Raw genomic sequence first — 13,808 nt, 5'->3', positions numbered from 1 at the left:
CATAAGAATTCAATAAAACCACAGAAGAAAATGTTTGTCAAAATCTTACATCCATTTCTGATAGAAATGTTCAGCAAACTAGAAATGTAAGAAAATTTCCTCATCCCAATGAATGACACCAGTAAAAAAAAAAACCCACAGCTAACCCTATAATTAATGGCGACAGACTTAATCCTTTCCCCTTGAGATCACTAGCAAAGAGAGCCACTAACAAACAAATCACCAGTCAAAAATAGCTAGTATGTCTGCTTCTATTCAGTATTATACTGAAGGTTTCAAGCAGTGTGATCAAGCAAGAAAAAAAAATTGAAGGAACTCATCAGAAGAAATAAAACTCCCTTTATTCACAGAAATGATCATCTGTGTAAACTATTAATTGGCATCTAGAAAAAAGAACTACTAGAACTGATTATCGATTTTTAACAATGCAAGATACAAGATGAATATAAATAAATCAGATGTTTTTCTAAATGCTAGCATTAAGTATTCAAAGTTTGAAATTTAAGAAATATAAATTACAATAGCATAAAATGTATGAAATACCTAGGGATGAATCTATGAAAAGATATATAAGAACAGTACACTGCAAACTACTGTTAAGGGAAATACCTAGGGATGAATCTATGAAAAGATATATAAGAACAGTACACTGCAAACACTGTTAAGGGAAATTAAGAAGACCTAAATAAATGGCGTGACATATGTGGTTCATGAGTTGAAAGACTCAATATTATCAAGAGGTAAATTGTGCCCAAACTGACCTATAGAGTTAACGCAAATCCAATAATAATAATAAAAAAAAAACTCAGCAAGACGTTTTGGTAGAAATTAATAAGCTGATGCTATAATTTATATGGAAATACAAAGGGCTTGGGATTAACTAAAACAACTGAAATAGAAAAAGAAATGTGTAAAACTGGCATGACAGATTCAAGGAATTATTAAAGGTACAACAATCAAACGAATAGGTCAAAGAATAGAAGAGAGTCCAAAAATAGATCCACACAAATAATTTTTGACAAAGATATTAAGAGCAAAATCTAAACTATAATATAATAAGACATAATTTGCAGTGAAAAAATATATAATGTCAAATCTGAAAATCATGACATAAAAATATTATGAGACAAAAATATTATGAAACACAAAGGAATTCAAAATTTCTTATAGTAAAACAAGATTCACAAAAGACAACTGTAAAATAACTCCATTGGAAATATCAATGCTCAAATGGCTCTGCCATTAGCACAGCTTAGGCAGCCTGTGGTGTTATCATGCTTACAGTCAGTGACCACGTCTAATGGGCACTCCTCCCAGGCCGATTTTGATCGGTTGCATTAGTCTTCACTAAAACTGACCAACATTCTTTGGGTAGTAATTGACATTAGGCAAAAGGAGAAGAATCTAGTGCATTCAATTGCTTCTGGAAAACAAAGATACTTTCAGAGATGTGCAGTTTTAGAGCAAAACGAAGAGGACAACTTGGTGAGACTTCTCATTGAAAAATAGTGAAAAACTGAGTATTAGAAAATATTAATAATAGTTATGGCTGGGCATGGTGGCTGACACCTGTAATCCCAGCCCTTCAGGAGGCCAAGGTGGGAGAATAATTTGAGCTCAGGAGTTTGAGACCAGCCTGGGCAACATAGCAAAAACCCGTCTCTACAAAAAATAAATAAATAAATAAGTAAAAATAAAGAAGAAAGAAAAAGAAAAAAGAAAGAAGAAAAATAATAATCATGGTAAATTGGAATAAGCTGAGCCTGCAAAATGAGCAGTGAGTCTCTGATGGTACTGAAAGGTACAGGTAACAAACAGAATGAAAGATAAGCATACATATTTAAACTTTCAATATTTTTACAAAATTGCTATGTAACAGTATATGTCAATATAAACTAAATTGTGCAAATCTTACATTCACACCTAGGTTTGTTAACAATAACCTACCTAAAATTGCTATTTAGAATTTTAGATTAACATTTATCAACATGCTAAGTTGACAATGGCATTTTATTAAATGAAAAAAACAGCCTACAGAATAGCTTGCGAGGTATAATAACATGTATTTAATTATTAATTGGAAAAAATAAATATTATTGGAAACATTGTGGGGTGGTGTATGTGTATATGTGAGAACTAAAAAGTTGATAGGGTGGTGGTGGTAGGATTTTTCTCTTTCTTTATATTGATTTACACTCTAAATCACAAAATCTTATATATTATTAAAGATAAAAAGTTAAACTGAATAAAATTAACTGGTGAGGAAAAATTGAGAAATCCGACAACGCACTGCTGGTTCTAAAAAAAGTTAATCCGTCATTTAATTTTTTCATAGTAATTACAAGTATGGTTTATGGTATAAAAATAAAGCCAAAAATAATTATATCACATAATAGAGCAGTACTTTTTATATTATAGTCAAAAATACTAAAAATGTCCATAACTTGCAGTTTTATATCATGCATATCATTTGGAGTAACTGGGCAACAGTCATCTCACAAAGTGATTTGTACTTCAAAAAACCAAAACAAAATCTTCTCAAGTTAGAGACTAAAGCTCACCCTACCTTCCTGTCACTCTCTTCTCTGTTTCTATGCCGTTGTTCTTCTATCCTCTCTTCTCTTTTAACATCTTCTGCCATCCTTGTCAGAAGTAACATCTCTTTTGTCTTCCATTCCTAGAAATCACAATGTTACTGCACTTGGTGTGTGTTCCTTTCACAACAATATCTTTGTATTTTGTCCCACCAAAAAGTATATTCAACAAGTCAGGGCCTAACAGAACTCAGGTTAAGCATAATGAAAGGCATACGTTGGGTTTAGAATATACTTTTCTTACTGCACTCTTATTAGGAATGCAAATATGATAATTTTTTACTAAAGCTAAATTTCAAAAAATTTTCGTCTCCACAATAAGGGCATTAAGAGAGTTAAATAGTGTCTAGTTAACTTTCTAACTGTTCTTTAAGAGCAGAAATTGGCTTATATACATACTTTGTGGTATCCACCTCATTATTTTATGTAACAACTTGTATATTATAGCTATGAAGGAAATTTAATGGTAACAAATTATTTTGAACTGAAATGACTTCAAGCAGTACAATGCACAGTTAAAATTATTTACAAATGCAACAACTGTACACAATTTTTCTCTTAATATTTTAAAGTTGTTATCTCTCACCTCTTCTATTTTTCTACGAAGAGTAAGTTTTCTTCTTGTGTGTTCCCGCTGTCGTCTTTCTTCTCTATCCATCAGGAATAGGCGTTGTTCTTCTGCTGTGCGTTCAAGTTGTTCTAGTTTTCTACTTATCATATCCAAATATCTGAGTATGAGTGCAAATATTACTAAAGGTGAACTGGCTGTTTCTTTTATGATGGCATCATCTGCTATGCCATTCCCAAACCACCTCCTTGCTTGCCTTTGATTTCTTGAACTACAAGAATTTTACTGTTTTTCTGTCTGTCCTGTTTATAAACCTTTAAAACAGCCTAACCCACCAGCTCACCATGTTTTACTTATTATAAGGTCTCTCCACTACACAAGTATCTGATCTAATGGCAAAGATAATGGTAAAAAGCAGAGCAAAGTTACTCAAAACATTTTGCACAGTAAGCATTCATAACTCAGTAGGTTTAAGCATATGACCTTGCAAAAAAGGCTGAAATAACTGAAACAGTAACTTCAAATGTGAAAAAACAAAAAAACAAAAAAAACAGTACATTTGAATTCTCTAAGAAAAAGTGGGCACTGGGTTCCTTGTAATTTACAAGTCCTTGAACAAATCTCTCATCTGTAGTCTGGATCTCTGGTACATCAATATGCATTATGGCAACAATACCATGTAATGAAACCATGGAATGAATATAAAAGTCAGGTAATAAAAGTCAGCCCAATTCCTTACCCCATCCCTAGTGTAGGAAAAAGAACTATAACATCCTTTACTTCCTAAGAAATAGGCTTGTCCATGGAATGGCCATGATTGAATATGACTGAGTCATATTTAAATGAGCTTACAATCTTTTTTATAGACAGCACATATTTATATATTGGCATCAATTATTCCAAACTTACTTTTTTTGACTTTGCACTAACTTCCTCAAAAAATGCTGTCAGTTCTTAAAGATGAATCTTAAAAAGCTGTTATTGTTTGAATATATTGTTTCTATATTCTAATATAGAAAGATTTTGACTCTAATTTTTCTTTTAATAACCAGTTTGGCTTATCCCTTGGGCTTCCAGCAACCCTAACCCCTCTGGTAGAAACTTCTTCCACCTCTTGGTTTCACTTCCTTCCTCTACACTCTGAGGGATCCAGGAGAATGGTATTTAGTACTTAAAAAAATTCTTCAATTCTTTCTAGTATTTTCCAGCTTATATGGGTCCACAACATACTCATAAAATGTGCATCAACTTTAATCTTACCTATGCCTCATTAGCCGCTCCTGGTCCTTAATAGATTCAGTGCCCTCCTTTAACAACCAGTTTTGGACTTGTGCAACATCACAATGTTGAGGGATTTGATTGTTTTCCGGTACGTTATGTAGTTGTTTTGCAAGTATTCTCTATTTAAGAAATGTGTGTATTACATATCTATAATGCTTTTTACATTTCCCAGAAATAAAACCATTTAAATTCCTATATTTTGTAAATGCTTAATTCTGTTTAATTGCATTTACATCTATTTTGAATCCATTAAAGACACAGACGAGCAAACCAAAATTAAGATTTACTCTGAAAATAAAAGGTAAACATTTCAGTTTATTTGTCTACCTATTCTAAATAAGTTAAATAAAAATATGCAAGAAGTAGAGAAGAAACACTGGGCACAGAATGAAGTGGGGAAAATACAGAATACTTAGAAATATAGTGAAGTCGTTCTCGTTTGTATTTAACCCTTTTATCTTTAGGACACACATTTGCAAACACTCATATATATACACCTTTCTCACTTCGATCCAAACCTCTTGACCCTAAAATCTGAATTCACACAAACACACACACACACACACACACATCTTTGAGTCAAAAATCAAAAGGAAGTCACTATCCATAACCATTCACTCTACACCCAATCATTCTACTTCACATTCAAGAACAACATTTTTACTGAATGAATACAGGTGCATGTGTATGAGTACAAACACAGAGTGGACATATTCTTGAATCACTGTAGAACATTATAGATAATTATTGTTCTTTTCCTACGGCTCAAACTGTTTTAGGTTTCAATTTAAGAATCTTTCAGCCACAAGAGATGTTTCTTATTGGCCTTAGCTCAGGGGGAAACAACACATCTGACTAGCAATTTAATTGTTGAATTATGCCAGCTACCACTGGTGTGTTGACAGATGACCCAGTCCCTTTCCCATTCTTGGCCAAATATAGCAAAATTCAAATATTGTTTATTCCTACTGTAAATTTTCACTTGGAAAAAATATGCAATTACTTTGTCAATAATAAAGGGTCAAAATATTATTAAAAGAACACTCTACATATAAACAAGCATTTCTTCCAAACTATATGTAAATAAACCAAATTTAAGTATTTAACTTACTTGTTCTTTTATGTAGTTTCTCTCAAAGTCTAATTTTAAACTGGTAAGATATTGCCTGTACTTATTCAATTCTCTCAAGGTACATACAACCTACAAACAAAAATGAAAACAGATGGATATTTTTTAAATGTTTGATATGTTAATATTATATAAATATTTTAAATATATTTTTAAATCATTAAATTGATTTAAAAATAACTTTAAAAAATAGCAGTGACATAAAATTTGATGACATTTTGGCATAAAGAGTAATAAACTGCTAACAATCTTGTAAGTAGTATCTCTCTGCATTTGTTAATCAGCAAGAAATTTCTATCCAAAAACATTACTTAGGCTGAGGCAGGAGGATCTCTTGAGGCCCGGAGTTTGAGATGAGCCTGGGCAACATAGCAAGACCCCATCTCTAAAAAAAAAAAAAAAATTAACCAGCTGGGAGGCATGTGCCTGTAGTCCCAGCTACTCAGGATGCTGATGCAGGAACACAGCTTTAGCCCAGGAGGTCCAGGCTGCAGTGAGCCATGATTGCGCCATTGCACTCCTGTGTAGGCAACAAAGTGAGACGCTGTCTCTAAAAAATATATACATATTACTTTATTAATATTACTTATATCATAAAAGGAGTTTAGTGCACACAATTAGTTATCACAGTAATAATTTCAATTAGCTGTAATTGGATTATAATTGTAAGTGTAATAACATTGTTCGACTCCAATAAGAATATATTCTATCAAGGTTCTAACAGATTGAATTTTGCTAAGTTTCTGTTTCATCTCAAGTTTTTAAAAGTATATGGAACATAATTCTTGACAAGTATACAGTGCCATTAAAGACAGAGAAAGAAGGCTATAATACACGTGGGAAAATAATATATCTTTGTATTCTCAAATTATTTGTCAATAATCTTTTTATATTACAAAGAAAAAAGGTGAAGGAAGAAGTACTTTCATTTAGCAACAACTGTTGTCTGATTTCTCTTGATTCAAATACTGAGAAATTTATAGAACTGCCTATTAAGTATTGTCTCATGACCAAGTTAAAAGTGACACAGGCCCCCTGAGTGAAGTACAGAAACAAGTTTATATCAAGTTTTAAAGGGTTTCATTGATTAAAAAAAGAAGTAATTTTCAACCCACTTTATTATTGCTGGTGATGTAGCCACCTTTCTTTAATCTCTTCAAAATATCTTTGCGCTTATAGTATGCTTTTAAATGTGGATCATGGAGGCTTTTATATTGGTTTTCCAAAAGTCGACAATAGGGATCAGTCAGGTTAAAACCATAAGAAGGTCGAAAAAGCTGCAAACACAGATTCAAAAATACGTAAAATTAATGCATTTTGACTTTAAATAATCTATCAAAATGATTAGAATGTTCATTGAAAATAAAATGTGCTGAAAGAATCTGAAATGGGGAAAAACAGCTACAGAAAAATTGGAGTTGGGCATGCTTTCCTGCCTTTCCTTTCCTCTCTCCTCACCTGCATAAATTATCCCAAAGACTCACCTTAACCCAATCAGTTCCTCCTCTAATCCTCTTCAGCCCCTGACTCTCAGCCAAATAAGAAAAGAGAAGAGGAAAAGAAAGGGAATAGCATATAGTTTGTTTTAAGGTACAAAGCCGACGCTAGGATTCCCTCTTTTCCTCCTCCCTCTCTCAAATCAAAATATTCTATTCAAAAGATAAAAGGATTAATAGTAATTATGATTATATTTCAATCATCTTAAAATGAACAAAAATAACAAAATGTTTCATCAAAATTTATGAAAATAACTTTAACAAATAGTAGAAGTAAAACTTAGATGTTAATGATTTTGAGTTAAAGAGTCATTGCATCTTGGGGTTTTTAATGCAAGGAACCAATAATCTCTGAGTGCTAGAGTAAGAAGAATACCTGAGGTCTATATTATGCAGTTCACCTTATTAAAGAACCAATTTTAAAGAATATTTATAGAAACTGAAGTTTTTCTATTTGTGTGAAGACCAAATACACCTTTAGGCAACAGCCATTAACATATAAAAGGAGGAAAAGATAATCAGTTTCTGGTCATGTTTCTTATATTTGCTGCATTAGAGAAAACAGCTGAGTTATTCAATCTCACCATGAATTAAAATATTAGCAAAGTGAGTTTTTTGGCGTGAGTTCTCAGTTTTTCAATAGCAAGATGGTGATAATGGCTTATTGGGGGACCTCTGAAATGGAAAAAGTAGAGAATGAGAGAGTAGGAAGTTGTGTTAAGGCTGTTTTTACATCCCTTCTTTCTGTTTTAAGTTTGCTGGGCTAGAAAAACTAAGTTTTATAATAGCTCAATATATGTTAAATCAGGCACTGGCTCAGGAGACAGATAATTGGAGTATGTGGGTAATATGGGAAACCAGAGAGCACCTGCCCTATTTGCAGGTATGAAATTCAATTTATACTACCACAACAACACTAAGCACCAATCCCGACATGTCTAGAGGCACCAATTTGTGACCTCTGTTTCCAGTCTGGCTGTAACCACAGTTGCAGTCCAATTCCTGAACACTATGGAGTCTGGCTGGGTTGGACCCTAGTAAGAACTCTCGAAAGGTAGGTAGGAGAATGCTTTGCATATGGGTAAAAGGTAGATGAGAGGAACAAAATAAGATACTAGCTCTTCCTTTGCATTTAAAAGCTTCTTTAAGTTTCTGACCTCTTGTTTAACATTAAACTTTAATTCCTTCCAAGGAGCCTAATCAGAAAGCTAGATTCCTTGGTTACCATTGCTTTCCTGAGAAGGCAAAGAAAGAACTCGTAAAGGGGGAGAGTCTTGAATTCAGTGAATCCACATATGAAGCCCAGATCTTTCCTGGAAGGGAAATGATCAATAATAATAAGTCAAGGAGTAGATTGAATATTTCTTTCAGATGTTGACATTTAGCTGTAAACTTTTAAAAAATGTTAACTTTTAGCTGTGACAGGCATATGTTTCTCAAGACCAAACCTGAGCTCCTGACCTGTAAACTAAGAACACTTTTAAACAAATCCACCCATTTGAGCCAGAGTAACTTTTCTATTGACAATTAAAATAACTGGTTGCCCTTAAAAGGTGACTATTAACAATTACCTCATGAAGGAGAGTACATTGAAAGAGAAAATTCTTCTGAGAAACTAGTATGGTGCCTAATTATCATTAAATGAATAAATTTGGGGAGAATTAATGTAATAAAAAATAGAACATCTTTTTGAAAAGTAGTAGACAAGTGAATTAATGGTCGACAGAGAAAATGGCAATAGAGTAAAAAGAATATATTTGAGGGAGGAGACAAAAGCCACAGTTCTAAGTTTATACACTAAAGAGGAATTATATCACCTATAATGGAATAAATTTCAAGCACGTTTTTGCAAAGTTATTTTGTGTGGATGTGACTCAAATTGTGTGAAGTTGGTATATTTGTAGTTCACTTGCTCTAATCTAGTAGAACAGATCAGTTTTTTTTAAAGAGCAATTATACTTTTTTCTTTTATTATTATTATTATTATTATTATTATTATACTTTAGGTTTTATGGTACATGTGCCCAATGTGCAGGTAAGTTACATATGTATACATGTGCCATGCTGGTGCGCTGTACCCACCAACTCGTCATCTAGCATTAGGTATTATACTTTTTTTCAGAAACAAAACTTGTTTTAAGAAATCATGTTTATTTAGTGTGTTAGATTGACTGTATGCCCCCAAAATTCATATACAATCCTGATCTTCAATGTGAAGACATTAGGAGCTGGGGCCTTGGGGGATAATTAAGTCATGAGGGTGGAGTCCTCATCAAGGGAGATAATGTTCCTGTAGAGACCACAGGGAACTCTCCAGCCTTCTTTCTACCATGCAGGGAGGTAATAATGAAAGGACTACAAAGGACCCCCACCAGAATCTGACCATGCTGGTGTCCTGATCTGGGACTTCCAGCTCCAGAACAATGATAAATAAGTTTACGTTATTTCTAAGCCACCCGGTCTATGGTACATTGTTATAACAGCCTGAACTGTATAAGACATTAAGCAAGTATCAAATACCAAGGGGTTCTACTTATTTCTGATGACATCATAGACATTAGAAGGGTAAGTGGGCCACTTAGAATTCTTTCTTGTAGAACTTTTTGCAAAACTGATAAAAGCAACCAGTCAACAAGAATGTACTAAACCTCATTCAGTATTGACTACTTAGTCAAAGGCTGGGGAGGTTTGGGGGTAGGTGTGGTGTTGAGGACTAAAAACATGAAAAGGCTTAAGGGAAGTATACACTATAATCCAGTATGATGAAGTATGGTTTGTGTAAGTGAGATCACACAAATCAAGGGCAATGTGAACTCTAAGCAAAAATAAGCTAATGGGGGGATATCATAGTTCAGAGAGTCTTGATAGCTCAGATTCATAGACTGGGGAGAAGAAGACAAGGTATACCAGGTTTGCGGGCAAAGTTGACAAAATACTGAAATATTAGCATGGTATTTGTGGGTAGGTGTGAAAGACTCAACTTGAAGAAGCTGAGCCTCTCTGGTTGGAGACAATGCTGGATGGAAAGGCTGGGGCAAATTATGGAGTCTCTTCCTCATTGAGGCAGGGCTTTCTTTCATTAAAGTAAGGTTAAAGTACTAAACATATTAACTCATTTTAAGTCCCACTGTTTCAGTTTTTTTTTTTCTTTATGTGTAAAATAGAATTCAACTCAAAACAAAATAATGTTTCCCGTGAAGAGAGTTTGGTCCAAGATACTGTCAGTTAAAATCGTAACACATCATTAAATGGCAGGCAGCTAGCACTAATAACCTTTCACCTTCTAAACATGTTTCTAAGTACATCAAAACTTCCTATATAAGTATATATGAAGTTTTATTATAAGGAATATTAATGTGGTACCGTGAATTGTTAATTAAGGACTAAGAATCTAAACTTTCTGGAACATGATTATGTCCAAACCATTTAGATGAAAGTGCTTCATATGCATTCTAAACAATACCTTCGGTCAGATGTGGGATTTTTTTTTCCTGTAAATGTTGATGCAAATTCCTTTAATGAATTTTGTATGATGCAGCCTCTGAGTTAAACAGCAAGTAGTAAAGGGTAAAGGAAAGAAAGACGATAAAAACTTGTTCACCTTTTCACCGAAATTCGTAGTATAGAATACAGCATTGCTTCCTGGGATCACAGGCAGCTTGACCCCGAGAGGTAGGTCCAGTAGCTGAGCCGGTCCAACTCCTGCAAAGTGGGTTTTGTGCACGCCCTGTCAGACACAATTGGAGAGTTTTGTCTTTCTTTTTAGGCAGTATTCGTTTAGTTTAGACCAATCTACTTCCACTGCAACCAAAGACTCCGAAGAATTATACAATCAGGGTTCGGGGCATCCTGAAGTCCTCCCGTTTTCCCTGGTCACCAGCTCTCCTGGCGTCCCGCGCCTGCCAGTTGCGGCCGGTACAGTCCGAGCCACCGCCACCGCCCCCGGGCGCCGCAAGAGGGCAGCCTCCTGAAGGGGGACAGTTGGGAGCCTCGCGACCCGTGTGTGGAGATCCCTGCCCCGCTCCCCAGCAGGCCTGCGGCCGCCAGAGGGCGACGCCACCCAGCTTGCGGCCACTCACGTCTCCGCACTGCTGGGTGTCCGCGGCCAGGACGCTGGCGACCGTCTTGGTGACGGCGACATTGGCAGGCTTGGAGCAGGCGCCGAGGTACAGCTCCATGGCCGGCACAGGCCCCCTCAGCCCCTTCCTCACCCGCCCCGCTCTCCTTCTCTAGTACCCCGTTGTCCCTCTGTCTGGACCTGACCAGGAATGGCCAGAGCCCAACGACTGCAGCCCCGCCCTCCGCGTTCCAGGCTTCCAATGGTAGCGGCCCCAGAAGGGCGGTGGCCTCCTGAGGGGCGGCTCCCGCTAGCGCGTAGAGCGCCCGCAGAGCTGGGAAAATCAGTCCGGTCCGAGAGGCCTGATCTGAGAGGACCACAGTTGAAACTTCATCTTTCTCTGAAACCATCACGCCTTAGCCAATCCTAACGAAAACGTATAAGCTTTGTTGGTGGGTAACTGGTTAATTTCCCCTGGCCTCCAAGGAGCCCTGTTCCCTTCAATAAAAATTCCCGAGTGATTGTTTTTGCCCATTCTACATCTTCCCCCATATAGACCACACCCCATCCCCAGGCTCCCACAGCTTCTTCCCACACCAGGTCCACAAGGCAGACGCGTTGGCTTCCTAAAGGGCTCATTGCCTTCCTCCTGCCTCCTCTGTCCCCTAGGTTTCCTTCTCCTTTCTAGCGCTTTTTACCACCCTCCCACTGCCTCCTCTCTGCTCCTGCGGCTTGATCCTATTTCTCTCTTTCTCCTCAACCATCCAGCCGAAATTTATAAAGTGCTTGACGCTTCTGGGCCAGTCACTGAGCTAGGCACTGGGCAGGACACAGCCGTGAGTAAAATATGGCCGCTGCCTGTAAGAAGCTAACTAGACTGGGAGTATTCTGAGGGCAGAGACAGTATGTGTCTAACCCACCTGTTGTTTAGACTTAGCTTCATAATTTCTTTGGTCCACTGCTGTTCTCTTTTACTTCTGGCCCGACTAGTAATAACAGTTACCATTTCTTGAGAATCTACTAACTTCCATATACTGTGCTAAACACCCTTTTAAACATTTATTTATTTTAGTAGCCTTATCAATAATTACCCTTTATTTTTCAAAGATTGAGGAAGACTGACAATTGCTATTAAATCGTGGCTCCTGAGGCTGTTTTCTTAATCAGTGCACTCTGCTCTCTTTGTTGTAATTCCACACATGTGCTTAGGACTCTTAAATTTGAAATCTAAGCTTGGGATGTAGTCTATTGCCAGCTTCCATATGGATATCCCACAATCGTCTTAAATTCAATCTACTCAAATCTCAACACACACACACACCTTTCACCAAAACAGGAAAAAAACAAAGGCTTCTTCCTGCATTTCCCATCTCAGTGACAATACCAAAGTCTACCCAAGCCAGAAACTGAGGAATGCTTCTAGATACTTCTTTTTCCCCTTATCTCCCATGTTTGGTTGGTCCCCAAGTCCCACTAATTTTATCACTAAAATTAATTTGCCCGATTCTATCTACTGCTACTTTACTCTCCCGGTTAAGTCGCTAATCATTTTTTGTTTGTTTGTTTGTTTGCACCATTGCCACAGCCTTATAACATCTCCCTGCCACCATCTACCCCAACAATCCATCTTGTATCAATTTGATCTTTGATGTCAAACTGACCATTTCTCTTCCTCACTTTAAACTCCCAACTGCCCTCAGCGCAAAGTGTGTAATAGCCTCTGTTACTTGGTCTCTGTATCAGTTTCTTATTGCTAGCAAATCACCACAAACTTAGTGGCTTAAATTACCACAAATATATTATCTTACAGTGATGGAGGTTAGTAATCCAAAGAGAATCTCACTGGGCTGAAACCAGTGTATTGGAAGTGCTGTGTTCTTTCTGGAAGCTCTAGATCACAACCTATGTTCTTGCCCTTTCCAGCTTCTAGAAGCTGCCTCTTCCTCACACGTTAAATCTGTCAATGTAGCATCTTCAAACCTCTCTCTGACTCAGACCTCTGCCTCTTTCTCTTCTACAATTAAAGAATCATTGTGATTACATTGGGCCAATCTAGGTTATCCATGCTAATTTATCGATCTTAAGATCAGCTGATTAGCAGCCTTAATTCTATTAGCAATCTTAATTCCTCCTTGCTATGAAATATTCACATACTCAGTCTTAGAAATGAGGACATAGACATCTTTGGGGTACTATTATACTACCTCTCACAGCCCCGTTTTTGTCCATTTCTGAGACATAACTCCCCTGTGCCACCTCTCAGAGTTGAATCTCAAATGACACCAAACTGTTTGTGGTTAGTTCTCTACATGGGGCCTGCTTATTCATGCATGATTCTGCATCTTTGTTTATGCTGTCTCCTCTGCCTGACAGCCCCTTTCAATTCACTGCTTGGCTAATTTCAATCAGCCTTTAAAACAACTCAAGTGTTACACCTCCAGGAAGTCTTTCTGTCTTTCCAAGCTTTTGACAAATTCTCTCCCTCTGTGCTTTCCTCCATCTTAACTTTTTCACATTACAGCAAGAATATCTGTTTACCTGTCAGTCTCCCCTTACTAGAATGTAAATTCTTTTAGAGCAGGGGTTGGCTTATTCGACTTGTATGCACAGCACCTAGCATAGTGCTGAGAAAGCACTTAGTGAGTGCTAAGTAAAATTTTGTTTCCTGACCTAGTCAGACATG

The 13,808-nt window shown here is 36.6% G+C and overlaps 1 protein-coding gene and 1 long non-coding RNA gene across 4 annotated transcripts in view; one reads left to right on the top strand and one right to left on the bottom strand.

Moving 5' to 3' along the window:
- FSIP2 (fibrous sheath interacting protein 2) overlaps window positions 1–11,967 on the bottom strand; it is an 88,984-nt gene extending 77,017 nt beyond the window's left edge. The window contains exons 1-7 of one of the 2 annotated variants that reach the window (XM_054549572.1): window positions 11,148–11,967; window positions 10,670–10,795; window positions 6,688–6,849; window positions 5,555–5,644; window positions 4,423–4,562; window positions 3,181–3,322; window positions 2,567–2,677 (exon numbers count right to left, since the gene is read on the bottom strand). In XM_054549572.1, the coding sequence (XP_054405547.1) occupies window positions 2,567–2,677; window positions 3,181–3,322; window positions 4,423–4,562; window positions 5,555–5,644; window positions 6,688–6,849; window positions 10,670–10,795; window positions 11,148–11,246 (870 nt within the window). In that variant the 5' untranslated portion in view covers window positions 11,247–11,967. The remainder of the gene's footprint in view (window positions 1–2,566; window positions 2,678–3,180; window positions 3,323–4,422; window positions 4,563–5,554; window positions 5,645–6,687; window positions 6,850–10,669; window positions 10,796–11,147) is intronic. The other variant, XM_054549574.2, reaches the window with a different exon arrangement.
- Window positions 10,708–13,808, top strand: part of LOC112132317 (uncharacterized) — a 141,610-nt gene continuing 138,509 nt past the window's right edge. For both annotated transcript variants that reach the window (XR_008522892.1, XR_008522893.1), the window contains exon 1: window positions 10,708–11,234. This is a non-coding gene — a long non-coding RNA (uncharacterized LOC112132317). The remainder of the gene's footprint in view (window positions 11,235–13,808) is intronic.

This window comes from Pongo abelii, chromosome 11, assembly GCF_028885655.2.
Source record: "Pongo abelii isolate AG06213 chromosome 11, NHGRI_mPonAbe1-v2.0_pri, whole genome shotgun sequence".
Classification (NCBI taxonomy): Eukaryota; Metazoa; Chordata; class Mammalia; order Primates; family Hominidae; genus Pongo; species Pongo abelii.
The sequence above is the reverse complement of the archived record's forward strand: the minus strand, read 5'-3'. Positions and strand labels throughout refer to the sequence as shown.